Below are 27,359 nucleotides of genomic sequence, written 5' to 3'. Positions count from 1 at the left end.
TTTGGTATTATCGCCCATAGATACGTCAATTACATCATATTGTTTACAGTTCACTATGTTTACATATTCTGTTGTGCTGCAGCTAGTAAGAATTTCACTGCTCTATCTGGGACATATGACAATAAAACATTCTTGTCGCTTGACTCTCGAATTAGGTCAATTTATTTTGGATGGGGGGTATGGGGGGCATTTTATCCCATTAAAAGATAGTTACACATGAGCTCGTGGTCTCAGACCAGAGCAATTTATGAATTCAGCCCACACTGTCATTTAACTATCTCCAGCCCTGTCAGGCAGCCACTCCCAAATGCTCTGTTTCTTCTGCACTGATCTAACAGGCACCATTTCGTGGATGATAGCACTTTAGTTTTATAGCTGTAAATTTACAATTATCACCTTGAACCCTGCCTCCTCCCTCTTAAAAACCACGTTCAGTTGCCATTTGTCTAATTCTAAACAACAACAATTGCAACTCTAAAGAACCTTGGGTCACGTTCAAGGCATGGTGTAACCCTGTGTCACAACAGTTCGGGCAAGGGAAATTCATCGTTACGGACTTCACAAATAACAAACCAAAAATTGAGATAAAGAGTAAAAATTGGCTCTTGTGAAATTCGTGAAATAAATAAACAATTGGAAAACGTAACTGAACTAATTTACCATGGACAACAATTACAGTCTGCTGGCTCACAGTGGTGGGCTTTTAAGGATTTTTCTTTGGAAACTGAAAAGGCAACCTCTTCCATTGACACATACACTATACAATGACATATTATCAACAACATAACATCTATTTCTAGTTATTAAAACAATAACACTTTCTCTTCTGCCAACAATGCAATCAGGATTCCCTTGACAGCACAGCCATAGGGACATTATTGTTGAGGAAAAAGAACTTCCTATAAAAATGCTTATTACATAGGATATGGGTTTTAATGAGAAAATAAAGAGTTCAGGTGTCAAAAAATAATAAAATCCATCTGGAGTGTTTTCTGGGAACACAACCTGTCTGCATCATGGGGCTACACTGTAATATATATCTGTTCAAGACTTTGTTTGCTTGATTTAATGCAAGGTACTGAATATAAAATATAAATGTTATATCCCGCATACTTTGAACTTAAAAAAAATAGTAATATAGTAAGGTTAACTGTTTAATTGATAAACAAAATTCAGAGCTGGTTATTAACTTACACTGCCATGCCACTCTGGAACTCCTCTGTTGCCTGGCAGTAGATCGTTATGGCAACACGTGCATCGGCATCAAAGGTGAATTCCACACTGTAAAGCACTTTCGGCTTTGAATTTTCATCAGGAGAATCATCAGCTTCATCCTTGTATCTATGAGTAAAATAAATGTATACTTCTATTCATACACAGAATCTGGACATTTCTGGCATAATACATAGCTTAGTTTAGAGATACAGCGTGGAAACAGTCCTTTGGCCCACCGAGTCAGTGGTGCCCAACTATCACTCTTACACTAGTTCCATCCTACACATTAGGGACAATTTACAGAAGCCAATTGACCTACAAATCCACACGTATTTGGAGTGTGTGAGGAGACCGGAGCACCCGGAGAAAACAAGAGGGATAAAAATGATAAATGAAAAAGTCCTATAAATGCTAGCTACACTTGGTCGATAAGCTGCTGAGGGAAGAAAGAATGAAAAATGTGCAGTATTTTCCAGTACTACAAATTCTACACAATTGTTTAAACATTGAACAAGAATAAACCCAGTAGTTTTACACAGCAAGTTTAATCAGAGTGGTGGGGGAGTTTAGAAAGGATAATCAGAGGCAGACTCACTAATTACTTGAACGCATGGATTAATTAGGAAAAGCCTGCATGAATTCAATAAAGGGCAAAACATATTTATTTAATTTGATTTTTTTTAATGAGGTAAAAGTGAGGTCATTGCAGCTGATATGTACTTTTAAAAGACCTTTGGCAGTGTGTCACTTAATAGTGTAATCAAGACTGATACCTACAGAATATAAGCTAGTGTGGCAGCATATGTAGAAAAACGGATAAGAGTCAAGGAGACAAGTCGTAGCAAATGATTGTTTTTCAAACGATGTTCCCCAGCCGTTGGTATTAGAACATAGAACGATATAGCACAGGAATAGGCTCTTTGGTCTACAATGTCCATGCTGAACACAATGTCCATGCTGAACATGATGTCAAGCTAACCTAATCCTCTCTGCCTGTACGTAATCCATTTCCCTCCATCCCCAGCATATCTAAAAGCTTATTAAATGCCAATGTCATATCTACCTCCGCCACCAACCCTTGCAGCATGCTCCAGATACCCACCACTCTGTGTGAAAAAAAAAAGTGCTCTGCACATCTCTTTTAAACTTTGCCCCTCTCACCTTAAAGTTGTGTCCTCTTGTCTTTAACAATTCCAGCCTGGGAATATTGTTCCGATTGTCCACCCTATCTACACCTCTCAATTTTATATACTTCCCTCAAGCTGTATCTCTAAACTAAATGTACTTTCTCCAAATCATTTGTACAGGTACCTACCTGACCAACCGAAGAGAGTCTTTTCGAATATTAACCAAACTGCGTAAGGTCTTCACGGGCTCGTGGGCAGCTGGTGTCACGTATGGAAACTAAAATTGGAAAATAAAAGTCATTTCAATACACAAATGCAGCATGTCCAAAGGCAATATATCTACGTGTCTTCAATTCTAATTCTCTGACATGAAAAAAAAAACACAATTAAAAGGATACCTGCTGTTGCTTTGTGGAACAGTTAACAAGTACAAAACAAAAGCAGCATTTGACATACATATAACGTAACAAAGAGGCTGTCGCCATGGTGCGGCTGATGTTCAAAGAACAAGTAAGAACATAAAAAAGTAACTTGTTTCCAGAACCAAAACCAATAGGATTCAACGGACTAGCATTAGCATGGATGGGAGCTTCTAATAAGCAAAGAGTAGATTGCAATTGTTAACGGTTATTTATCACACTGGAGAGCAGTTTCAGGCACTGAACAGAGGAATCAGTGATAGGGCCCATTGCCCTTTTTATTATATTTTAATGCCTGAATTAAAACATGAAACAAATAAACAGAACAAGGAATGATAATAGACTACAGGGGGACATAACGAGCAGATACATTGCAAACTAAATTTCATGCTGAGAAGAGAGAAATTATGCATTTTGGATGTATTGGAAAGATGCTGGGAGTCAATATAAAGTACACTAATTCAGTTACATTTTAAAAAATTGAATCCTTGGTTTTACAAACAGGCATGTAATACTAAAGCAAAGTAATATAATATATGAAAATGTCTCTCTGTCCTGTGCATAGCTGTATAAACCAAGTAATCTAGGTTTTGAGACAGAGTTTCACGTGTACCTCCTCTAACCTCATTAACTACATCCGGTGTTCCCTCTGTGGCCTGTACATCAGTGAGACCAAGCATAGACTTGGCGATCATTTAGCTGAACACGTGAACAGACCACCAAGCCCTACTTGATTTCCTGGTTGCTAACCATTTTAACTCCTCTTCCCATTCCCATACTGACCTTGGAGAGAAGGAATGGGTGACGTTGTGGGTTCCGAAACGTCACCCATTCCTTCTCTCCAGAGATGCTGCCTGTCCCGCTGAGTTACTCCAGCATTTTGTGTCTATCTTCGGTTTAAACCAGCATCTGCAGTTCCTTCTTACCCATACTGACCTTTCTGTCTGGGCCACCTCCATTGCCAGAGTCAGGCCACATACAAACTGGAGGAACAACACCTCATATTCCGCTTTGGTAGCCTACAACCCAACGGTATGAACATCGAATTCGCCAATTTTAGTTGACCACAAACCTCCTCTCTTCCTGCTTTCTTCCCCTCCATCCCCTCGCCCCACCAAGATCAGTCTGAATGAGTTACCAACCGAAAACAGCACTAATCCAACATGTTAGACAATAGACAATAGGTGCAGGAGTAGGCCATTAAGCCCTTCGAGCCAGCACCGCCATTCAATGCGATCATGGCTGATCACTCTCAATCAGTACCCCGTTCCTGCCTTCTCCCCATACCCCCTCACTCCGCTATCCTTAAGAGCTCTATCCAGCTCTCTCCAGCTCTCTCTTGAAAGCATCCAACGAACTGGCCTCCACTGCCTTCTGAGGCAGAGAATTCCACACCTTCACCACTCTCTGACTGAAAAAGTTCTTCCTCATGTTCCCCAAAGACCCACTGAGTTACTCCAGCACAGTTTATTTTCTAGAAATCTAAATTCTTGCATGCGAGTTCCCATCCACATCCCAAAGTCGTGAGGGTTTGTAAGTTCATTGGCTTCTGCAAATTGCCCCTAGTGTATAAGGAGTGGGTGATCAATGGTTGGCATAGACTTGATGGTCTGAAAGGCCTCTCTCTATGCTCTTTATAAACATATGGTCATGTTCTCCCTCTGGCTAAAAAAAATGGCCAACTCGTGGTTTGAGTCCCCAGTGCTAAACATGAATTGACTATCAATTTTTTTTTTAAATCAATCAATATTTGTAATATTTTCAACTATTATGAGGAAAGGACAACTGGCTGAATGGGGCCCATCTGCAGTCTACAAACCTAAAGGGGCTGTAACAGCATAGCACAAATTCGGAAGCTCTAGAGCACATCCTGGTCAGTGAAGGAAGGAACTGCAGATGCTGGTTTACACCACAGATAGACACAAAATGCTGGAGTAACAGCAGGACAGGCAGCATCTCTGGATCGAAGGTATGGGTGAAGTTTCGGGTCGGCTGAAGAGGGGTCTCAGCCCTAAACGTCACCCATTCCTTCTATCCAGAGATGCTGTCTGTCCCGCTGAGTTACTCCAACATTTTATGTCTAACCTATTCAGTATGATGTTAATTAGGCCAGTTGTCAAATAATTGGTCACAACATTCTAGGCCGAGTGATCTAACTGCTAAATCTAACTCCTAACTGCTAGTCAATGACTTTTATGTGAAAGGTGTCTGTATATGGATCTCATGTAAAGATCTGCACCAGTTCAACAGCTACCAAAACCTGTCACCCAAGATCAAATATAAACAAAAACCATTGGAATCAAGAATGACTGAATATAACTAAATTTTACTTGGGAAATTAACAGTAACATACAAGGGAGGATTCATCTCTTTAGAACAAATCTTTACAATATCTTACAGAACATCATTAATTTATGTCAATTCCAACACCACTGAATTGTTAACAATGATGACTACTGCTTGTCTAATAATCTGAACTTTATTAATCGTTCTCAACACAAAGTTCACATTTCAGGTTGAAGATCCTTCAGACTTGTTGAGAACATCTCTTTTTTTTTTAATGAGCTACAGCATTTAGTTTTCTGATTAATATTAGAGGCCAATTGTCTTTGATCAGTTTTTATTTTATTCTTCAAATCTCTAATTTGTTCCAAATGATACAGATTTGTATTTCATAAGACAAATCACAGATGAAAAACCAGGCTTCGTGATACTGCTATTTTTTTTTGCTGTCTGTAAATACACATTGAAGCCACATTCATCACTGAGTTACACTGCGAGTTTGCCAACATTGCTCCATGGCAATTGATTGCAAACATGTGGCACGTGACCAAAGCTACAAATAGGCTGCTAAAAGTACCTGCAATGCAATGCAATGAGCACAGACATCAAGAATGAAGGAAGTGGACAAATATGACAATTGTACACTGAACAGCTGAAGTGCCTCAGCCATCTATACAGAAAGCAAGTCATATTTCCGACCAGAAAACTTCAATATTTAATTGTAAATATCTCATGGAACCGTTTTGAAAATTATATTGTGCAAACCAAATGTATATATGTAATGACAAATAGTAACCTACAGTAATCAGATAAATACAAAGACCATTGTGTGACACTGGTTATCTTTCTGATACCACACTTGTATCCACAACATAAAGAGTCACATGACTACTCATTCTACTCCTGCCACTCTTAATTCATGTTCATAAGTCATGAGCAGAATTAGGCCATTTGGCCCATCGAGTCAACTCAGCATTTCTATCATGGTTGATCTATCTTTCCCTCTCAGAGCCATTCTCCCGCCTTCTCCCCATAACCTTTGACACCCTTGTAAAATTAAGAACCTTTAAAAATATCCAATGAAATGGCCTCCAAAAATTCACCATGCTCTGACTAAAGAAATTCCTCCTCATCTCCGTTCTAAAAGTATGTCCTTTAATTCTGAGGCTGTGCCCTTTGGGCCTAGACACTCCCATTTGCGGAAGCTTCCTCTCCCCATCCACTCTATCCACAGGCCTTTCATTATTTAGTAAGTTTCAATGAGATCTCCCTTTATCCTGGAGCGACTAGGCTTGTATACACTGGAATTTAGAAGGAAGAGAGGGGATCTTATCGAAACATATAAGATTATTAAGGGGTTGGACACGTTAGAGGCAGGAAACATGTTCCCAATATTGGGGGAGTCCAGAACAAGGGGGCACAGTTTAAGAATAAGGGGTAGGCCATTTAGAACAGAGATGAGGAAAAACATTTTCAGTCAGAGAGTTGTGAATCTGTGGAATTCTCTGCCTCAGAAGGCAGTGGAGGCCAATTCTCCGAATGCATTCAAGAGAGAGCTAGATAGAGCTCTTAAGGATAGCGGAGTCAGGGGGTATGGGGAGAAGGCAGGAACGGGATACTGATTGAGAATGATCAGCCATGATCACATTGAATGGCGGTGCTGGCTCGAAGGGCCAAATGGCCTACTCCTGCACCTATTGTCTATTGTCTATCCTTCTAAACTCCGGTGAGTACAGGCCCACTCATCCCCGGGATAGTTTTCGTAAACCTCCTCTGGAACCTCTCCAACGCCAGCATATCCCTCCTCAACGATGGGGCACAAAACTGTTCACAATACTCCAAATATCGTCTGACTAACACCTTATAAAGCCTCAGCATTACGTCCATCGGTTCTCTTTTCAGGAAGCCAAATTATCAATTATTTATAGCCACTCATAATAAAGCAGATTATTGTGCAAACAAAAGCTTATTTGTCAACCTTATCAATTCTCAAACACAAAATCTTTTCTCAACTGGTTCATACTGCCTGACAGGTGGTCTGACCAAGCAATACAGCACATCACAAAATGTTTTGTTATCGTAAAGACATTGTGCAACCTCAGCTTGACGGTTGGTTATACCCGTGTCCACTTGTGTTCTTTGTGAAATTAGAACGGTGTTAAATTTCATTGTGAAGATAGACACAAAATGCTGTAGTAATGGATGATGTTTTGGGTCGAGCCGTTTCCTCAAACCTAAAGAAGGGTCTCGACCCGAAACTTCACCCATTCCCATCCAGCGACGCTGCCTTTCCCGCTGAGTTACTCCAGCATTTTGTGTCTATCTTTGGTGTAAACCAGCGTCTGCAGTTCCTTCCTACACATTAAATTTCATGGTGGTTGGAGTCAGGAAATCTATAACTTATTTTCTTGCAAAGGCAGTGAATCATTGATTCAGTACGTACGATACAAGCTTATTTTACAATAATTGAATGGTTATTATCGATTATACGATACCTGCACAGGGCGATTTCCCAGGAAATTCAAGTCCGTGTTCTCACCAAAAAGGTAACCCTCGGGGTGTGGTGTGTCAAACTTCTCACCACCCATGAAGAAGTGGCTCGCAAAATAATTCCCTGGAAGGTCAAACAACAATTGAGTTATTAACAGCAGTTTTAAAAATGCTAAATATCAAAATTGTCCACGTGATTTCAATACTTTATTTTAAATCATTTAAAATAACATTAAACACAAAGTATCTACAACAGAACTAGTTAAATTTTAATCCAGAAATGTGTAGACCAAGTGCAGAAAATTAACCACCAGGAAGCTTTAAAAATATTTTGTTAAAAATATATATTTTTTAATTGCTCAGGGCTTCAACGAAACCACATTTGGAATAATCCAGCTCAAGAGAGAGCTGGATAGAGCTCTTAAGGATAGCGGAGTGAGGGGGTATGGGGAGAAGGCAGAAACGGGGGTACTGATTGAGAGTGATCAGCCATGATCGCATTGAATGGCGGTGCTGGCTCGAAGGGCTGAATGGCCTACTCCTGCACCTATTGTCTATTGTCTAATGAGTGCAGCTTTACTTTTTCTGCATCCAAGGAAAACCCAGAGTCAGTGCAACAGTTGATCCCTGATCCCTGAGTGGATCTTTCTATTTTTATTTTTAACCTTTCGGGTAAACAGAACAAAAAAAATCAATTTCTCACAAGTGGCAAGCTATTACAAGGTTGATTCTCATTTCAAAGTTTCCCCATATCAGCTAAATCAGAACCAAACAGTTTGAAGATGAGGAATCTCCTAATTGATACTTTTGGTTGGGTGCTGTGGACACTCCTCCAACTTTGCGTCCGTTTTAATTTTGACATTGGTATATTATGTCACATGTATAAGATACAGTGAAAAACCTAAGGCAAATCATACACGAGTACAATCAAACCATACACAAGTACCACAGGTAGGGTAAAGAGAAAATTAAACAGAGTGCAGTTACAAAGAAAGTGCAGATTTAAAAAAGTGCAAAGGCTGCAACAATGTAGATTGGGGGAACATCCTAAAGGTCATGAGAGGTCCGTTCAATCGTCTGGTTATAGAGGGGAAGGAGTTGTTCCTGTCAGTTTTCAGTCGATAGGTGATCTTCAACCTGCTTCACTCGGGACACTACTTCTGAACATCCAGTCCGTCTTAATCAGACTGACCATTTTATTTATGTTTACACCACAAATCAATTTTTTTTCTGCGCACACCTTTCATTAAACCCAGCAAGGATTTAACAGCCTTTTCTTCAACTCATTGCATTATATAAAATAGGCATTAACATTGCCTCAGTGACCAGGGATTACAATTTATACTAGCTATCTGCAAATATAATATGTACAAAAGGAGCTGATTAATTTCAGAAATAGTATTGAAGGTTAGAAAGAACATTTTAATCAAATAGGCCATAGGATAGTATTGTTGAGCTCTGATATGAGGAAAGAATAATTGATGGGATGAAATATATGTAATAGGCAGATCAGGAACGAATGATAAATGCTATGAACAGGAAGCTTTGATTATTTTGTTCACCAATACTGCTATGAATTTCAACAGTGAAGGTCTATACATTATATACATCAGCCTCTGACCAATAAATGAGATAGTTAATAAAAACCTGCCTGTAAAATCAACTTGTATCAATAACTGAATCAAAGTACAATAACTAGAGATTTAAAAAAATAATGATTTACATTGCATTTGTTTCAGTTCAGTCCCAAACTGCACTTGATTGGTTGGGATGAGAGTGATGAGGAGTGAACTACCCCAAAATAAAATAATTATTCAATTATTATTTAAATCACAAATTTAACGTTCTTGAAAAAAACATTGTTTAGGGTACTGATTGTGAACATCTTACACATTCCTGCAGAGATCTGAAAACATCTGCCAACAGAAAACAACAGCTGCCAGGTGGTGCTAAAACCCTTCACCTAAAATGACAGCAACTAATATTTTCCATTCATTGCGGTAATGAGAAATGCTGGCTCTCATGAATATCCATGACATACTGACAGTTTACATACAGTGTCCACTGTCAGCGCAATGCAAATCTGATAAGCGTTCTCAATAGAGCCATTAGCCATGATCGGGATCAGTGATCCCTGATTCCTACCTGCATGCAGAGATGGGAGATTGGGTAAGGCATGCAGTAGGTGGGGGAAAAAATCATCAAATTTTAATCATGAGGAAGTAAATATAGTTAACAAATTGCAAGAAATTTATAACTAGAACCAGCACATTAGCTCTATCATAGGCTGCAGCAAACCCCAGAATTACTAAAACAACGCATATTTCTTACAAATCCACAACAGATCGGGAAAGAAGCATATATTTAATCGGAGAGTGAAAAGGGTATATTTTCATTCTAAAGTATTAGAAATATGTGCTTTGGATAAAAATGAAGGTCAACGGAAAATAAATTCCAATATTTCTCATGGAGTCATACAACGTGAAAACAGGCCCTTCGGCCCAACATATCCACACCGACCAACATGTCCCATCTACACTAGTCCCACTTGCCTGTGTTTGGTCCATATTTCTCTCCAAGCCAATTCTATCAATGTATCTGTCTAAATGTTTCTTAAAACGCCATGATAGTACCTGCCTCAACTACCTCCCCCGGCAGTTCGTTCCATACACCTACCACCCTTTGTGCAAAAAAGTTACCCCTTGGGTTCCTATTAAATATTTCCCCCCCCTCACCTTAAACCTGTGTGCCCTGGTTCTCAATTCTCCGTACTCCTGGGTTAAAGACACTGTGCATTTTCCCTATCTATTACTCTCATGATCTTGTATCCCTCTATAAGTTCACCCCTCATCCTCCTGCGCTCTGAGGAATAAAGTCCTAGCCTGCTTAACCTCTTGCTAAAACTCAGACCCTCGAGTCCTGGCAACATCCTCGTAACTTTTTTCTGCACCCTTTCTAGTTTAACATCATCTTCACTATAACAAGGTGACCAAAACTGAACACAATATTCTAACTGTGTCCTCACCAATGTCTTGTACAACTGTAACATGACCTCACGACTTCTACACTCAATACTCTGATTGATGGCCAATGTGCTGAAAGCCATCTTGACCACCCTATCTACTTGTGACACCACTTACAAGGAACCATGTAACTGCACTCCAAAATCCTTCTGCTCTATAATATTCCCAATATGCAACACCCTTTATTCCCAATATGCATTAACCTTTCCTCAGCCCATCTGCCCAACCGATCAAGAACCGCTGCAATTTTTGATAACCAAATTCACTATCTGCAGTAGCACCCACTTTAGTGTCACCTGCAAATTTACAAATCATGCCTGATACATTGTCATCCAAATCATTGATATTAATTTAACCAATCCATGGATCAATTATATAGTTATCCCATGGCACATGAATAGAGCAGGAGACCATGGCCAGATTAGTGCAATGGACTTTTCTTTCAGCTGAGCTTCGCATACAATAATTTAAGAAATAAGTCAGTGTCAAGAGTCAACAGAAAATGCAATTCTGACCATCGGCGTGGGTTCTCAAAGGTATTCAAAGATCATAAGGGACCCGGCAGAGCGTCTCCGATCAAGATAGTTTAAAACTTGCAGGGAGCAGCTTCTGATATTCTAGGACTCTGGCACATGCACAGCCAAATGTGAAAGTCCAACACTTACTGAGTCACAAAAGGTATCACATTATGCCAAGAAAACTCTCATTCCGATCCATTGCCAGGTCAAACCTGGAGTAGGATCCAAGACCCATCACTTCCAATAGGGGTGTCTGGACTTGCAGAATCAAGGCAAAGTATATCATTCTTTTTTAATTATTGAAGGGGCGTGGCTGCGTTCTGCAGCTGCGGCTCACCAGCAGTCTCTCTGTCTTTTTTTTGTTTTTATCTTTGTTATCGTTTAAATGTTTCTTTTGATTTATTTTTAACTCTGTATATGTGGGGGGTGGTGGAAACCTTTTTTTCCAATCTCCTCAACGGAGATGCGACCTTTACCATGTTGTGTCTCCGTTCGTGCTACGGCCTAACACCGTGGAGTCGGCGGCCTCCAGCTGGGATCGACCTTGAAGACTCTCCGGTCGCAGGGCCTGGACTTACCGTCTCGGAGGCTTCGGCCGTGGGCCCTGCAGACCGCAACATCGGGAGCTCGCAGGTCCCTGGCTGGCGACTGGCTTTCGGGAGCTCCAGCCGTAGCAGCTTCGACCACCCCGAAGCGCGAGGTTTGATTGACCCGCTCGCAGGCCCCTCATCGCCCTGCGTGGCCTGGCCGCGGCACTTTCTATCGCCTGGTGGGGGCTCAGGACCTTCATCGGCCTGCTCGGCTCGGCCCTGGGACTTTCCATCGCCCGGTGGGGGCTTCAAAAGTCGGGAGCCTCGATCGCCTCGTGGCACCACGGGAGAGGAATGAGGAGGAGATAAGACTTTTCTTTGCCTTCCATCACAGTGAGGGTGTGCCTGGAGCAATCACTGTGATGGCTGTTTGTGTTAAAAATTGTAATTGTGTGTCTTGTGTTCATTATTGTCTACTGCCGGACCCTGACGTGAGAGGATGCTGGCGCTATTTGTTCGCCGCTTCTCCGTCAGGATAGTTTGTCTGTTTGTTTTTATGTCTTGACTGTTTTTGTAAAGCGTCTTTGAGCATTTGGAAAAGCGCTATAAAAAATAAATGTTTATTATTATTATTATTATCTTAGTTTAATCATTATAGTTATTACGAAGTGTAAGAAAATAACTGCAGATGCTGGTACAAATCAAAGGTATTTATTCACAAAATGCTGGAGTAACTCAGCAGGTCAGGCAGCATCTCAGGAGAGAAGGAATGGGTGAAACGTCACCCATTCCTCCTCTCCTGAGATGCTGATTTTGTGAATAAACAGTTATTATGAAGTGTTCTTTTTAAAAGAATCTAAATGTCTCAAAGTCAGAGTTATTTTTTTTTTTAAATTGGTGTCTTCAATGAAGGAAAATCTTCTGTCAAAGCCAGTCAAACAGGAGGGAGATGGTGGTGAGGTAAATCTCAATACAGTTCCTAGTTTGCAAAAAGCACCATTATTCGATGGGGATCAGGTTGGAATAAATTAGATGAGACTAGATTATTGTTCTAAATACACACCAAAGTGCAATGAGATTCCTGTTCGCATGAAGCGCATGGTTATTTGGTAAGAAATGATGGGGTAGCAAGAATGAGCACACCCGGCTAGTGTTAATTAGTCTGAGATGCTGCCCGACCTGCTGCATCTCCCGAGATGCTGCCTGGCCTGCTGAGTTACTCCAGCTTTTTGTGAATAAATACCTTCGATTTGTACCAGCATCTGCAGTTATTTTCTTACAGGTTAGTGTTAGTAATCCCTAGGCATTAATAGTGGATATGATGCCGCAGATATTTTGTGGAGTCAGTTCACCCCTGCAGTGGGGGAAGTTGTCAGACTGGTTGAACCTGATCCTAGGACTAAAATAAGCCAAATACCTTCAGCCCAAGTGTGAATGGAAATGAAGCAACCGCCCACATTGTCAAATCCTCTCTTGTCACAACCAGCAGTGATAAGTGTGCTCTATTCAAATCTAATTCTCACTGAAAAATGTATGATTGATGATTGAGGCAACAGCTGGTGATCAAGATTTACAACACCACTGTTAACAGCGATAAAGTGTTTCCAAAGAGTATAAAAAGCTGTTATAAGAGTATAAAAAGAATATAAAAAATTAAGCTGTCTTTTAGTTTAGAGATAGAGCGTGGAAATAGGACCATGGGGCCACCGAGTCAGCACTGGCCAGCGATCCCCGCACATTATCACTATCCTACACACACTAGGAACAATTTTGCACATACCAGGCTGATTAACCTACAAGCCTGTACGTTTTTGGAGTGTGGGAGAAAACCGAAGATCTCGGAGAAAACCCACGCGGTCACGGGGAGAACGTAAACACTGTACAGACAGCACCCATTGTCGGGATCGAACCCAGGTCTCCGGTGCTGCACACGCTGTACGGCAGCAACTCTACCTCTGCGCCACCGTGCCACCCTCAACTATCTTCCTCAACTATAGGTAGAAACAAGAAACTGCAGAAGCTGGTTTATTCCACAGATAAGACACCGTGCTGGAGTGACTCAGCGGGTCAGGTTGCATCTTTGGAGAAAAAGGATGGGTGATGCTTCAGGTCAGGACCCTTAAAACGCAAGAGGGGTCCTTGAAAAGGGTTCAGACTCCATTCTGAAGAAGGGACCCAACCCGAAATGTGACCTGTCCTTTATCTCCAGATATGCTGCCTGACTTGCAGAGTTACTCCAGCACTTTGTATCTATCTTCCTCAATGATATGCCAACTGACTTTTGCATATACCATGATGAATAAAAAGTCAATTTTACTGATCTATAATTTTATCTGCCTTGAATCATAGCACAGCCATGATCTTTTGAAGCAAGTTGGGTAGGGTCTTAATTATTATTCTACAGCACTGATATTGTGCACTATTCTTAAACAAATCTTCAGCATTAAAATAGTTTAAACACCTATTTGACTGTTTATAATGTTTCATGCTGAATACAAATGTTTATTAATGGTGCCTCATTGATTTTGCATAAAGCTCTGCCAAATGGTATTTTGGCACGTCCAATTCAATGAACAAGCTACTGCAAGTTGTTTAAATTGTCAGGAAATAATAATCTCTTTAATAAGCACTATCAGAATTTCATGTTCACTCCCCTGTTGTGTGACTCTTTAAGCAAAGTTGTGTTGCAATATTCAGCCAAACTCTACTCAAGAATAAATACCACCACTGAAAGAAAGCATGTTCATTCTATCTCAATTACTTGAAAACATTTTGTGAATTGTAAGAATTTTTCATGTGGAATATCATATTAAATAAGATCCCAAATACTTTTGATATGCAGCAACATGCCTTCTATCCGGAATGGCGGGACTGTCGTATGTTGAAAGGCTGGAGCAATTAGGCTTGTATACCCTGGAATTTAGAAGGATGAGGGGGGATCTTATTGAAACATATAAGATAATTAGAGGATTGGACACATTAGAGGCAGGAAACATGTTCCCGATGTTGGGGGAGTCCAGAACAAGGGGCCACAGTTTAAGAATAAGGGGTAGGCCATTTAGAACGGAGATGAGGAAGAACTTTTTCAGTCAGAGAGTGGTGAAGGTGTGGAATTCTCTGCCTCAGAAGGCAGTGGAGGCCAGTTCGTTGGATGCTTTCAAGAGAGAGCTGGATAGAGCTCTTGGGGATAGCGGAGTGAGGGGGTATGGGGAGAAGGCAGGAACGGGGTACTGATTGAGAGTGATCAGCCATGATCGCATTGAATGGCGGTGCTGGCTCGAAGGGCTGAATGGCCTAGTCCTGCACCTATTGTCTATTGTCTATTGTCTAAATGCTGCCTGTCCTGCTGAGTTACACCAGCATTTTGTGTCTCCCCTCTACTAACATTCTCCTCCGCCTGGCAGAACTCATCTTTAACCTCAACGTCTCTTTTGACACCTCTTACTTTACAATAGACAATAGGTGCAGGAGTAGGCCATTCAGCCCTTCGAGCCAGCACCGCTATTCAATGCTGATTTATTCAGCACATCATTCAGGCGTGGCAGCACCAGGCATTAACATTTAAGTTAAAGAAGATCACTTTGCAAGCGTGCATGTGTGTGCATTAGAGGTAGTTGGTGGATAAACTACCCAACAGGAAAGTCTCAAGGCCCTCCAGTTCTTCCTTGAACAGAGACCAAATCAGTCTGAAGAAGGGTCTCGACCCAAAACATCACCCATTCCTTCTGCTGCCTGTCCCACTGAGTTACTCCAGCATTTTGTGTCTCCCCTCTACTAACATTCTCCTCCGCCTGACAGAACTCATCTTTAACCTCAACAACTTCTCTTTTGACACTTCTCACTTTCTTCAAGTTAAAGGTGCCGCCATGGGTACATATGCCTGCCTTTTTGTTGGTTACATCAAACAGTCCTTGTATACGGGCGCCATCCCCCAACTCTTCTCCACTACATTGGGGCTGCCTCCTGCACTCATGCAGAACTCATTGATTTCATTAACTTCACCACTAACTTCACCCTGCCCTCAAATTCACTTGGGCCATCTTTGACATCTCTCTCACCTTTCTATCTCCATCACAGACTATCAACTGATATCTACTACAAATCCACCGACTTCCATTGTTATCTGGACTATACCTTCTCCCACCCTGCCTCTTGCAAAGACACTAACCCTTGCTCTCAATTTCTCCGTCTCTGCGGCATCTGATCCCAAGATGAGGCTTTCCATTCCAGGACATCTGAGACATCCTCTTTTAGTAAACATCCTCTTTTTTCCCCCTGCTTTCATATACAGATCCCTTACCCACATTCCCAATGTGACCCCCCCCCCCCATCCTGATGGAACAAAGATGGAGTTGCCTTCATTGTCTTTACCTTTAGCACTGCCACCCACTGCATCTAACACATCATTCTCCGACATTTCCACCACCTTCAACGTGATCCCACCATCAGTCACATCGTTGTATGCCCATGCTTTTCCACCTTCCACAGAGACTGTTCCCTCCACAAATCGTTGGTTCACTCATCCCAATCCAAACCACCCCCCCACCTCGGGTATTTTCCCTGCAAGCGCTAGAGATGTCCCCCCTTCACATCCATCCAGGGACCCCAGCAGTCTTTCCAGGTGAGAGAGATTCACATGCACCTCCTTTAACCGTGTCTACTGCATTTGTTATTCCCAATGTGTGGTGTGAGAAGAATGAGGAGGAAAAGAGAATTAGGAAACAAATGAGAATTTTAAAACAATGGATTGTCAGAACAGAGGTCCATGTCAGTCACTGAGCAGTGATAGTAGCCAAACAAGACTTGCGTCAGGTTAGGATGTAGACTGCAAGGTTTTGGATATGTTCAATCTTTTCAAGAGCATTTGCTTACAATAACTACCTAGACTTTAAACTATTCATATCTACCGTTTTGTTTTCAAACTGTCTTTTGCATATACCATAATAATGAATAAAAAGCCAATTTTACTGATCTATAATTTTATCTGCCTTGAATCACAGCACAGCCCATGATTTTTTTAAGCAAATTGGGTAGGGTCTTAATTATTATTCTACAGCACTGCTATCGTGCACTATTCTTAAACAAATCTTCAGCATTTAAATTGTTTAAACACCTATTTGACTGTTTATAATGTTTCATGCTGAATAGGTTTTTAATGAGGCCTCATTGATTTTGCATAAAGCTCGGCCAAATGGTATTTTGGCACGTCCAATTCAATGAACAAGCTACTGCAAGTTTTTTAAGTTGCCAGGAAATAATAATCTGTTTAATAAATTCCATCAGAATTTCATATTCACTTCCCTGTTGTGTGACTCTTTAAGCAAAGTTGTTTGACGTTTTTTCAAATTACCTTCCCTCTCTCCCTTCAACTGTAGACAAATCATATAATAAATGATTGGCCAGCAGATTAACATCAATAGGCATTATGCATTATGATGAATTCCCTGACTCTGACCACCACCTCACTGTAGAAAACGAACCGGATCTTGCTTATGCACCTCATGGTTATGTAAGATGGCAACTAATAATCCACAGTGAAACGTAGTTTATAATTATGCACATTACTAAATCAAAATGTAATTCCACTTTTAAAAAGTCATCAAATGTAACCCAAGTTTCTCTTCCTGCTAACAAGGACCTAACAGAAAAAATATCTGTTTTTAAAAGTCAGATGTAATGGGATGCAAATATCACTAAACTGAAAAATATACTTGCTTCAGGAAGAGGGAGAAATTTTTAAAATCCAAATTACGAATTTTAAGCTACAAAAGGAAAACCCTAGCGGAAACTGGGCTGACAAACCATCTTAAGTCTCTGAGGTTCTGTAGAAGCCAACTCTGGCAAGAAAGAAAATTGTTACCTCCAGCATGTTTCTCCATTCAATTTCCTCACCCGATTTGTTCAAGTTTACATCAACTTAAACCCAGTGAATGTTAAGAAATTTGTTTTAGAAAAATAGGACAAACCACAAAGTAAGGTTCACAAATATGACTAGCACCTCCCCTTTTTCTCTACACTAGTTAACGCCAGAGGATACCAGTTTGGTATCCTTCAATAATTATTGTTGTCGCGTGTTAATGAAAAATCCCAAGGTAATAATTAAACTTTGTCCTCCATTAATTCGCAATTTGTCATTGGAAAGATTTCAACCACTCATTATACCAGTCCTTCTGTTTATTAACATTTAAAAGCATCTGGAAAGAAAAACGTGTCGATAGCACTCCAAAATGACAATGAGCTTATCCCAAAAGTAGCTCAATTTAAATCAAAAAGTCAGTTTTTAAAACCTGCATAAATACCACAGTTGGAGTCCATATTAAGGAACAATAATGGAGGCATTGTGTGTGAATTCAGGACAAGTTATCATAAACTCAGCTGAAAGCCCAATGATTACATACGCAACATACTGGGCAAAGTATTTTGTGACTGATGATAGGGTTACCAGTGTCCGCCCATCTGCAAGCCTTGCTTTGCTTCAGTCCAGATCATTAACTGCTAAATCACTATTATTACCAGATAAACTATTTGAGGAATAAATAAATTCATATTTAATTTCCAATGTGTGACAAACACATACAACGGAACCAAAGCACAGAATAACCTCGAGGAATCGGCCGTAAGAATTTTATGCCATGTGGGTTAATATCTGAGTGACAGCACTATTATTTATAACAGACATAATATTTTTGGTTAAATGGTACCAGAATTTTATTCTGATGTATCTTTCCCCTCACCCTTCCCAGTTCTCCCTCTGTCTTCCTGTCTCCACCTACATCCTTCCTTTGTCCCGCCCCCCCCTGACATCAGTCTGAAGAAGGGTCTCGACCCGAAACGTCACCCATTCCTTCTCTCCTGAGATGCTGCCTGACCTGCTGAGTTACTCCAGCATTTTGTGAATAAATACCTTCGATTTGTACCAGCATCTGCAGTTATTTTCTTACACTTTCCTATCAGCTATGCATCTTTTATTACAGCTCAAAAATCGTATAGGCATCTCCTGGCCCCTTACCACAGCCAACCATTCCACGCACTATGCAGTATTCAATAAATAATCAAATAATCCTTTTCCAACACTTCAATTCCCTCACGCATTTGATGAGTTCAAATCTTGTTAGCCCTTCATAAGGTTTCATGTTTATTTAACATTCATGGAAATGCATTCTGTGTTTTTGTATTTGTATATGCCCACAATTATTTTGCAGCTATTTACAATTATGGATCAGCCCCACCACTCAGCCCAGCAAAAGCCAAATAAAATTGTCTTTCACATCCACAGCGGCATGAATATTGATTACTCTAACTTCACAGAACCCTTGCAGACCCTCTGCATCCATCCCTCCCCACCCTTGTCATCGTACTAGTTTCACCGTCATTCCGCTAAGCTTCACTGTTGATATTACTCGTTATCACCTGCTCCACAGCCAACAATGAACCTTGTGGGCTCCACCTTTCCTTGATCATTGTTGCAGGTTTTAATTGTTCCTTATTGCATACCTCTCATTCATTTGTTTCTTTGTAAGTTTTCATATCTCTCGTTTCCCTCTCCCCTGACTCTCAGTCTGAAGAAGGGTCTTGACCCGAAACGTCACCTATTCCTTTTCTCCAGAGATGCTGCCTGACCCGTCGAGTTACTCCAGCTTTTTGTGAATACCTTAGGCTGGTTTTAAGCACAAATTGATTTGGAGATGCAATGAGAAATGCATTACAGTTCTGTCACTATTCAGTGGCACTTGCAAGAAAGCACACTTCAGGAAGACAACAACAGAATCAGGCCACGTTCAACCCACCCTTGATAGTTTAACATAGAAGTAGAAGTCACAAAGCACTGATTAGGTGGGCAAATCTTGAATTTGAAAAATCTCACATTCTAATGAGGTACTCAGTCTTTCATATTTGTTGTTGTATTTAAAGTTCCAGTACTCATATTTTATGTTCAACGATTTGCCAGAAAAAATATACATTTCAATACCCAATGTACTCTCTCCAAATAACAATGTTCATTAATGGCAGGGATGGTGGGGCATTGGTGGAAGGTAAACTATTATCTCAGCACAGAACAACCTGTTAAATTTGAATGCATTCTCATTCAAAATCTATTATTCTTTGTAACCTGCCAATGGAGATGGGGACATTCTATCCATTTTTCACCAGGTGTGATACAAAGCGAACTTCAGTCTGACACACTTTATAAAAACTAAGGTACAATAAAGTGATTATGTTGAAAAATGAAGAATATCCAGTTAAAATAATAACCATATAATTAAAACAACTGTAAAATGATTACAGAAATGCATGCATCTATCTGGCAGCATTAAAGGTCACAACAGATAATCCACAATTTTTTATTCTTTCTGACACAAGCTAAATATTACAAAGCTATTAAATGGTGATAGACTATGGAAACAGTAAGTATTCTGAACCTCAGCAGCAGGGGCGAATGTCAAGTAATTATACATAAATATTTAGTAGGCAATGCAGATATTATTTATTTTCTGCAGCTTGTATGTCCAGTACCTCATCCATTATCTAAACCTTCATTCCCTATACTACAGGCAGGCATCAGTGGTTACCTTGTGTACCATCCAAAAATACACTATTGCAACTGAACTAGGCTACTCCAATGTCACTTCTCAGTCACTTATCCCTCCCACCAAGAAAAATATGGTCAGAAAGCGCTTGGGGAACTCCGTACCAACATGTCCCTTCCAAGGTCAGAAATATGTGACAGATCCTTCATTTATAGCTGTGCCAAAATCGTGGAACGCCGATTCACTGTGTAAGTACTTTCTCTAGAAGGATTGCAGCAATTCAAAGCAGTGGTGCATCATTATCTGCGAGGAAATTAAGAACAGGCAATAAATCCTTGCCTTTCCATCCATGCTTAGCACCCGTAAGGGAAATTAAAAGAAAGCAACTGGACAAGATTTGAATTATTTCAGAATACAGGATTTTAAACTTAACAACTTTCACTTACAAACTGACATTAAACTGGACCATGATCTAAGAAACTTTGATATAGTAAAGGAGATTCAAGTACAGGTGATCAAACACATAGTCAAAGGTAGGGTTTAACAAATATCTTAAAAGAACAAAACATAGGTTAGTTCCTGTACTTATTCTTGGTGCTGGGGGCATAGATTATATCTGGCATTTCACTACTACCACAATAATCTGGATTTAGATAGCACTTTTAAGGTAATAAAATTCTCCAAAGGCACTTAACGGGAAGATTATTAAACAAAGTTTGGCATCAAGCCACATAAAGATGTGTACAAATGTGCGAGAGCTTCAGAAATGTTACTCCAGATCAAGGCAATCCGATCGATCACATCACTTAATTCAGTTTTCATTTATATCAAACTTGGGTTGTTTTCTCTGGACTGTCAGAGACTGAGAAATGACCTGATAAATTACCTTATATATGAAATAGTAAATGGCATAGATAGGGTAGGCAGTCATTTTTTCCCCAGTGTAGAAATGTCAAAGACTACAAGGCGTAGTTTTAAGGTGCGAGGGGCAAAGTTTATTGTAGATGTGCAGGGCAAGTTTTTTGTTTTAATGGAGTGCGAGTGCATCCATTGCCAGGGGTGGCGGTGGAAGCAGCTATGATAGTGGAATTTATGAAACTTTTAGGGATAGAGACATGAATATACACGGGAATGGAGGGACATAGATCACATGAGGGCAGAGATTAGATTCATCTTGGCATCATGTTCGGCATGGGAGTTGTGTACTGAGAGGCCTGATCCTGTGCTTTGCTGTTCTATGTTCTATTCTCCCATTCTTTCCTGTAAAGGCCAATAAAATATTTTCCTCAAGTCACTTTGAAAGACCCAACTGATTTTCTTTCCACTCACCTCACACATCAATGTTTTAATCAAATTTTCTCATAACATTCTTTGTTCCAACTATAACATCATTGCCAAAGCTTTCATCCCAGGAATCATTCTAATAAATATTAATGGTCTAGACTAGAGAAATTGAGTCCTTACAGAAAAATGAGTGGGAGGAGGTGTAATCAAAATCGCTGCTGGAGTTCAGCTTCTCTTAGCAACCAATAGTCATATAACTATTTGGGCTATACTTCCCAAATAGTCCCATAACCATTTGGGCTATACTTCCCACCTGCTTCTCATAATGAGCCCATTCATTTCCTCCGTTTGCCTAGCTCCTTCATATCTGTTCTGATAAAACCTTCTATACGACTGTCTCTCTCAGATGACATTTTCTTTTCTCGACTACATGGCATCTTGGTAGACAAAGCAAGTCTACTGCATTCCACACCTAACTTGCATCCTATCGTCCAGAATATAGTGTTATCCTTATTTCATCTTCCACATCATTCTCGATATTCTCTGATCACCACCAGTGCCACACCTCCAAATAAGACCAGCATTATCCAAATTTTGAAGGAACCTTCATTTCACTTTCATCTTTACCAGCACCCATTTTCCTATTGATGGCATAAAACTTCAAGAGATGTAACACCTGTCCGCTTACCTTTGGGGAATTCTTTGCCACAGAAGGCTGTGGAGGCCGTCAGTGGATATTTTTATGGCAGATTGATAAGATTCTTGATTAGTACAGGTGTCAGAGGTTATGGGGAGAAGGCAGGAGAATGGGGTTAGGAGGGAGAGATCGATCAGCGATGATTGAATGGCGGAGTAGACTTGATGGGCAGATTGGCAAAGAAAGTAGAAACATCAAAATAAAATACATTTAAAATTTTTAAAAATTAAAACTTTCAGGTGGAATGGAATCATTAATGAGAATCTTCTCCTGAAAGGCACTCACAATCTAACTGCACTGGGAGAAAAAACATGAAGCAAATGAAAGCTGGTAGAGCTGCGGCCTCACAGCACCAGAGACCCAGGTTCTATTCTGACCTCAGGTGCTATCTGTGCAGAGTTTGCACATTCTCCCTGTGACCAAAAGGGTTTCCTCCAGCAGCACCATGTACCTCCCACATCCCAAAGACGTGCAGGTTTGTAGGTTAATTGGCCTCTGTAAATTGCCCCTAATGTGTAGGGAATGGATGAGAAAGTGGGAGAACGTAGAACCAGTGTCAATGGGTGATTGATCGTCAGCATGGACTCGGTGAGCTGAAGGACCTGTTTCCATGCTGTATTTCTGAACTAAACTGAACTTAAAATATATCCAGGTCCCAATTGGTCAGGAGACACAATTGCACATGCAGACAGTAGGATTGAAGTCAGTGCCTTTCCATTAAGATAGTATTTTAAATGCTTTTTAATAAAAAGTCACAAAAATGGAAAATAACTGAGAAAATTACTTGTCCACTGTGTGGTATAGAATCGTGATGTAACAGAAACAAAATTATCTAGATTTTAAACACAATTTTTTTTTTCTCATTTTGGGGTACATCCTCAAGTTAGGATCAAATGAAATGGTAGCTTCACTGGTTCCTTTCCAAATGACTTGTTCTGTACATGGCTGCTGACTGATTGCTGGTACTTGGTTGTTGTTTTCTGTACGTAGTTTGTATGTTCTCCCCATGACCTGCGTGGATTTTCACCGGGATCACCGTTTTCCTCCCACATTCCAAAGACATACGGGTTTGTAGGTTAATTGGCTTGGTATAACTGTAAATTGTCCGTAACTTGTAGGATAGTGTTAGTGTGTGGGGATCGCTGGTCGGTGAGGACTCGGTGGGCCGAAGGGCTTGTTTCTGCTCTGGATCTTGAAACTTAAACTACTCAAGTGCAACTCGTTCGTCAATAAACCCTTACTTGCATTCTAGTTGTTTTCTTTACAGATTGTATTGCAGTCAAAGCAAATCAGATTGAAGAGCACTATATATTGAAACTTAAGTGTGACACTTAGAATGGTTTACAAATCCCATGACAGCCAAGTAATTCAATAACGATATGAAATCTCCCAAATTTCATTAGCATCAATTTTTCTGTAGAGAGCGCCCAACTTTCATGGCAAAATGGATTCTTCTATTCATTTGCTCACAGAGATACTCTTCCACTTATTTGTCCTCATTCAGATCAGGTTGCCCCAAAGCACTTTGAATATATTGAAGTAGTTCTTCAGTGTGGATGCTGTTTCTGGAGCCAATAAAATTTTGCATACAGCAAGAACCATCAAATTAGATAACTTCTGGGCATTGTTTGAAAAATGTTAAGAGTATTTTACTTTTGTTTGAAATGACACTCCAGACCTCGGTTTACATATTTTCCGAACTACTATTATGTTATTGCATTCAGTGTTCCTGATTTGGTTTCCTCTACATCGACAAGACCAAATACAGAATAGGCGGCTGCTTTGTCCACAGTGGCCATCTGAACAGCGCATCCGAGTGCCAACCAATTTCCCCTTTCTATCCCAAAACCGACCTGTTTGTCCAATGTTCAGCCCAACAGTGTAAACATTGAATTCTCATTTCTAGGTAGCCTACTTCCCCCAGGTCTCTTTCTCTCGTCTCTTATCTACTCTGTTTCCCTCACCCTTCTTCCCAGTGCACTCTCCATCCCCTTATCAGGCTTTTTTCCCCCTCCAGCTCCTATTCCATCTGCCCATCATCCACACTCTAATCCCACTGAAATTCCTTCCCCCCCTCAGTGCTCATCCCTCTGAGTTTCCATTTGCCTCCACCCCTAATTCAGTCCATTTTTCCGCCGTCCTTTCCTATCTGATTCCAGCCTCTCGTTCTCCACTGACCACCTTGTAGCCTCTGTCGCCATCTCCTCATCTTCTCCTGACAGTTATTTGCCATTCAACCCCTCCTTACCTCTATTCACCTATCACTTACTTGCTCTGTCTTCTTCAGACCCTTCCTCAGACTTATTATCTTATACCAAGATATTACGACAGTGATTTACACAAACGATACAAAAATGCTGAAGAAGGGTCTGAAGAAGGGTCTCGACCCGAAACGTCACCCATTCTTTTTCTCAGAGATGCTGCCTGACCTGCTGAGTTACTCCAGCATTTTGTGAATAAAAACCTTCGATTTGTACCAGCATCTGCAGTTATCTTATGATACAAAAATGCATGTGCTTTAAATTTAAACATAGTTTCTGTTTAGAAATGCTAACAAAAAGCCCTATTTAACATCTGTTTAATCACAGGGTAATCAGTTGCACAAAGGAAATAATTTCTGACTTCCAGCAGTCTTTAGATTTCCACTTGTCAAAATGGAATATCTGAGAATTGGTCCTCTTGACAAAATTGCTACTTACATTGACAACAAATTCACTTATCAGTCAAAGTGTCATTTGCTTCAAAACCCAACCTTTCAATAATTCAACAGAATATTGTTCTGCTTGAATAACTGATAAAATTTCACCTCGGAAAAAAGGTTGCAGAATAATTGTTTTGAATGGATCAATGTAAACATATTGCAAAAGTAACCAAAATAAAAATCACATAACATTATCTTGTGCCAGTTGCACAGGTTGGGAACGATTCAAGAACACCTTAGTGGTGGAATTCCCCCAGAAACCCAATTTTGGGTTGGATGACAACACAACAACAAACAGTACTCTGTGTGCAGAATGACAAATGTATAACATATAATCGTTATGTAAACCAGGTAATGTGTGGAAAAAAAACATACGGGAATTGACACACACATAGATTCGTGTACATCTTGTGACTGGTTAGCTTTAACTAAGTGCAGGGAGAGGAGTTGTCACCGAGTATAGACACAAAATGCTGGGAGTAACTCAGCGAGTCAGGCAGCACCTGTGGAGAGAATGTGTAAGAAAATAACTGCAGATGTTGGTACAAATCGAAGGTGTTTATTCACAAGATGCTGGAGTAACTCAGCAGGCCAGGCAGCATCTGTGGAGAGAATGTGTAAGAAAATCACTGCAGATGCTGGTACAAATCGAAGGTGTTTATTTATTCACAAAGTGCTGGAGTAACTCAGCAGGTCAGGCAGCATCTGTGGAGAGAATGTGTAAGAAAATAACTGCAGATGCTGGTACAAATCGAAGGTGTTTATTCACAAACTAACTCAGCGGTACAGGCAGCATCTGTGGAGAGAATGTGTAAGAAAATAACTGCAGATGCTGGTACAAATCGAAGGTGTTTATTCACAAAATGCTGGGAGTAACCCAGCGGGTCAGGCAGCACCTGTGGAAAGAATGTGTAAGAAAATAACTACTGATGCTGGTACAAATCGAAGGGTGTTTATTCACAAAATGCTGGGAGTAACTCAGCGGGTCAGGCAGCATCTGTGGAGAGAAGGGATGGGTGACATTTCGGGTCGAGACCCTTCTTCTGCTGCCTGTCCCAGCAGTTTTGTGTCTATCCTGGGTCTACAGTTCCCTTCCTACACACAGACTGACAACCGAGCCGGGCCCGTCCCGCACACACACACACACACATACTCCCCTCCTTACCAGACTTGGGCGGGTATCTGTAGGCCGAGTTGGCCTGGATGTCGATATCCTCGACCCCGGCGATCCTCCTGCTCAGCACCGAGCCCATGATGTTGCCGCCGTGGGGGGGGGGGAGAGGGGGGAATGTGTCACCAGCGGGCGGCTGCGAGGCGGGCTGGAGGCCGAGGCCGACCCACCGACCGACCGACGATGGAAGCCGCCTGCCTGCCTGCCGGCCGTCCGCCCTCCTCCTCCTCACACGGCGGCGGAGACGTCCCTGGCGGGGTGAGGTGTGGAGGGTGTGGGGGGGACGAGCCTCAGCCGGTAAAGCGCACAAATCCGACCGTTTATTTCCTTCAGCGGACGGGGAAAAGACCCCAACAATGGCCCATCTTCTTGTCCGGTCGTGGAACTGTCGCGAACTTCTCCTCCCGTAAGTCGCGGTGGCCTCGCCGTGCATTGTGGGAGATGGTGTTCGAAGCCGCCCGTTGGTCGTCTGGTTTTGCGTGATTAGGACTACATTTCCCAGCGTGCATCCCCCCCCAACGCTCCACAACACGCCACCCCATCTCCAGCTGTGCTGAACAGCTGAGCTGATGCACTTTTGTCTGTACAGAATCAGAATCAGTATAAGAAAATAACTGCAGATGCTGGTACAAATCGAATGTATTTATTCACAAAATGCTGGAGTAACTCAGCAGGTCAGGCAGCATCTCGGGAGAGAAGAAATGGGCGACGTTTCGGGTCGAGACCCTTCTTCAGAATCAGAATCAGAATAACCTTTATTGTCATCCAAAAAAAACCAAGTCTTTTGGACGAGATTTTGTCACTCACAGTCCAACAATAAGAGCAATTAAAAATAAGCAATTTCACACACAATCGCAAACCAACACAAAACAAAAAAAAGAAACATCCATCACAGTGAGTTCTCCTCCAGTCACCTCCTCACTGTGATGGAAGGCCAGAATGTCCTTTCTCTTCCCCTGCCGTCTTCTCCCACGGTCAGGCTGTTGAAGTTGCCATGTTCCAGGCCGCTCCGGACGGTGAAAGGTTCACAGCGGGCCAACCCAAGCCCCGCGATTCGATGTCTGTATAGAGGGGAATATCAGGTGCATTGAAGACAGACACCAAATGCTGGAGACCCTTCTTCAGACTTTATCACCTCTGGCTGTCTGCCCTCCACAGCAGGGGTTCCCAACCTTTTTCGTCCCTTTTACCCCTGACAACTTTTCGAAAGTAAATTTACTCCCAAGCTGCTTTGTTCAGTAATTTGAATTTACACTTCTACCATAATAAAACAACCGACAAAGGGGAAATTTTAAAATACTGTTTTTAACATTATTATTTTAAGTTCAAATAACAATAATGGTAGGCGAGATTTACGGGGTAAATTTCCCCAG

The 27,359-nt window shown here is 41.1% G+C and overlaps 1 protein-coding gene across 6 annotated transcripts in view; it reads right to left on the bottom strand.

The window, feature by feature from the left end:
* Positions 1 to 26,383, bottom strand: part of LOC144603908 (E3 ubiquitin-protein ligase MGRN1-like) — a 91,069-nt gene extending 64,686 nt beyond the window's left edge. For all 6 annotated transcript variants that reach the window (XM_078417716.1, XM_078417714.1, XM_078417718.1 and 3 more), the window contains exons 1-4: positions 25,981 to 26,383; positions 7,540 to 7,658; positions 2,531 to 2,619; positions 1,195 to 1,341 (exon numbers count right to left, since the gene is read on the bottom strand). In XM_078417716.1, coding sequence (XP_078273842.1) covers positions 1,195 to 1,341; positions 2,531 to 2,619; positions 7,540 to 7,658; positions 25,981 to 26,068 — 443 coding nt within the window. In that variant the 5' untranslated portion in view covers positions 26,069 to 26,383. The remainder of the gene's footprint in view (positions 1 to 1,194; positions 1,342 to 2,530; positions 2,620 to 7,539; positions 7,659 to 25,980) is intronic.
* Positions 26,384 to 27,359: the final 976 nt, after the last annotated feature.

The sequence above is a fragment of the Rhinoraja longicauda genome, chromosome 21 (assembly GCF_053455715.1).
Source record: "Rhinoraja longicauda isolate Sanriku21f chromosome 21, sRhiLon1.1, whole genome shotgun sequence".
NCBI classification, from domain to species: Eukaryota; Metazoa; Chordata; class Chondrichthyes; order Rajiformes; family Arhynchobatidae; genus Rhinoraja; species Rhinoraja longicauda.
Note: the sequence above shows the minus strand (reverse complement) of the source record. Positions and strands in the feature narration are given on the sequence as shown.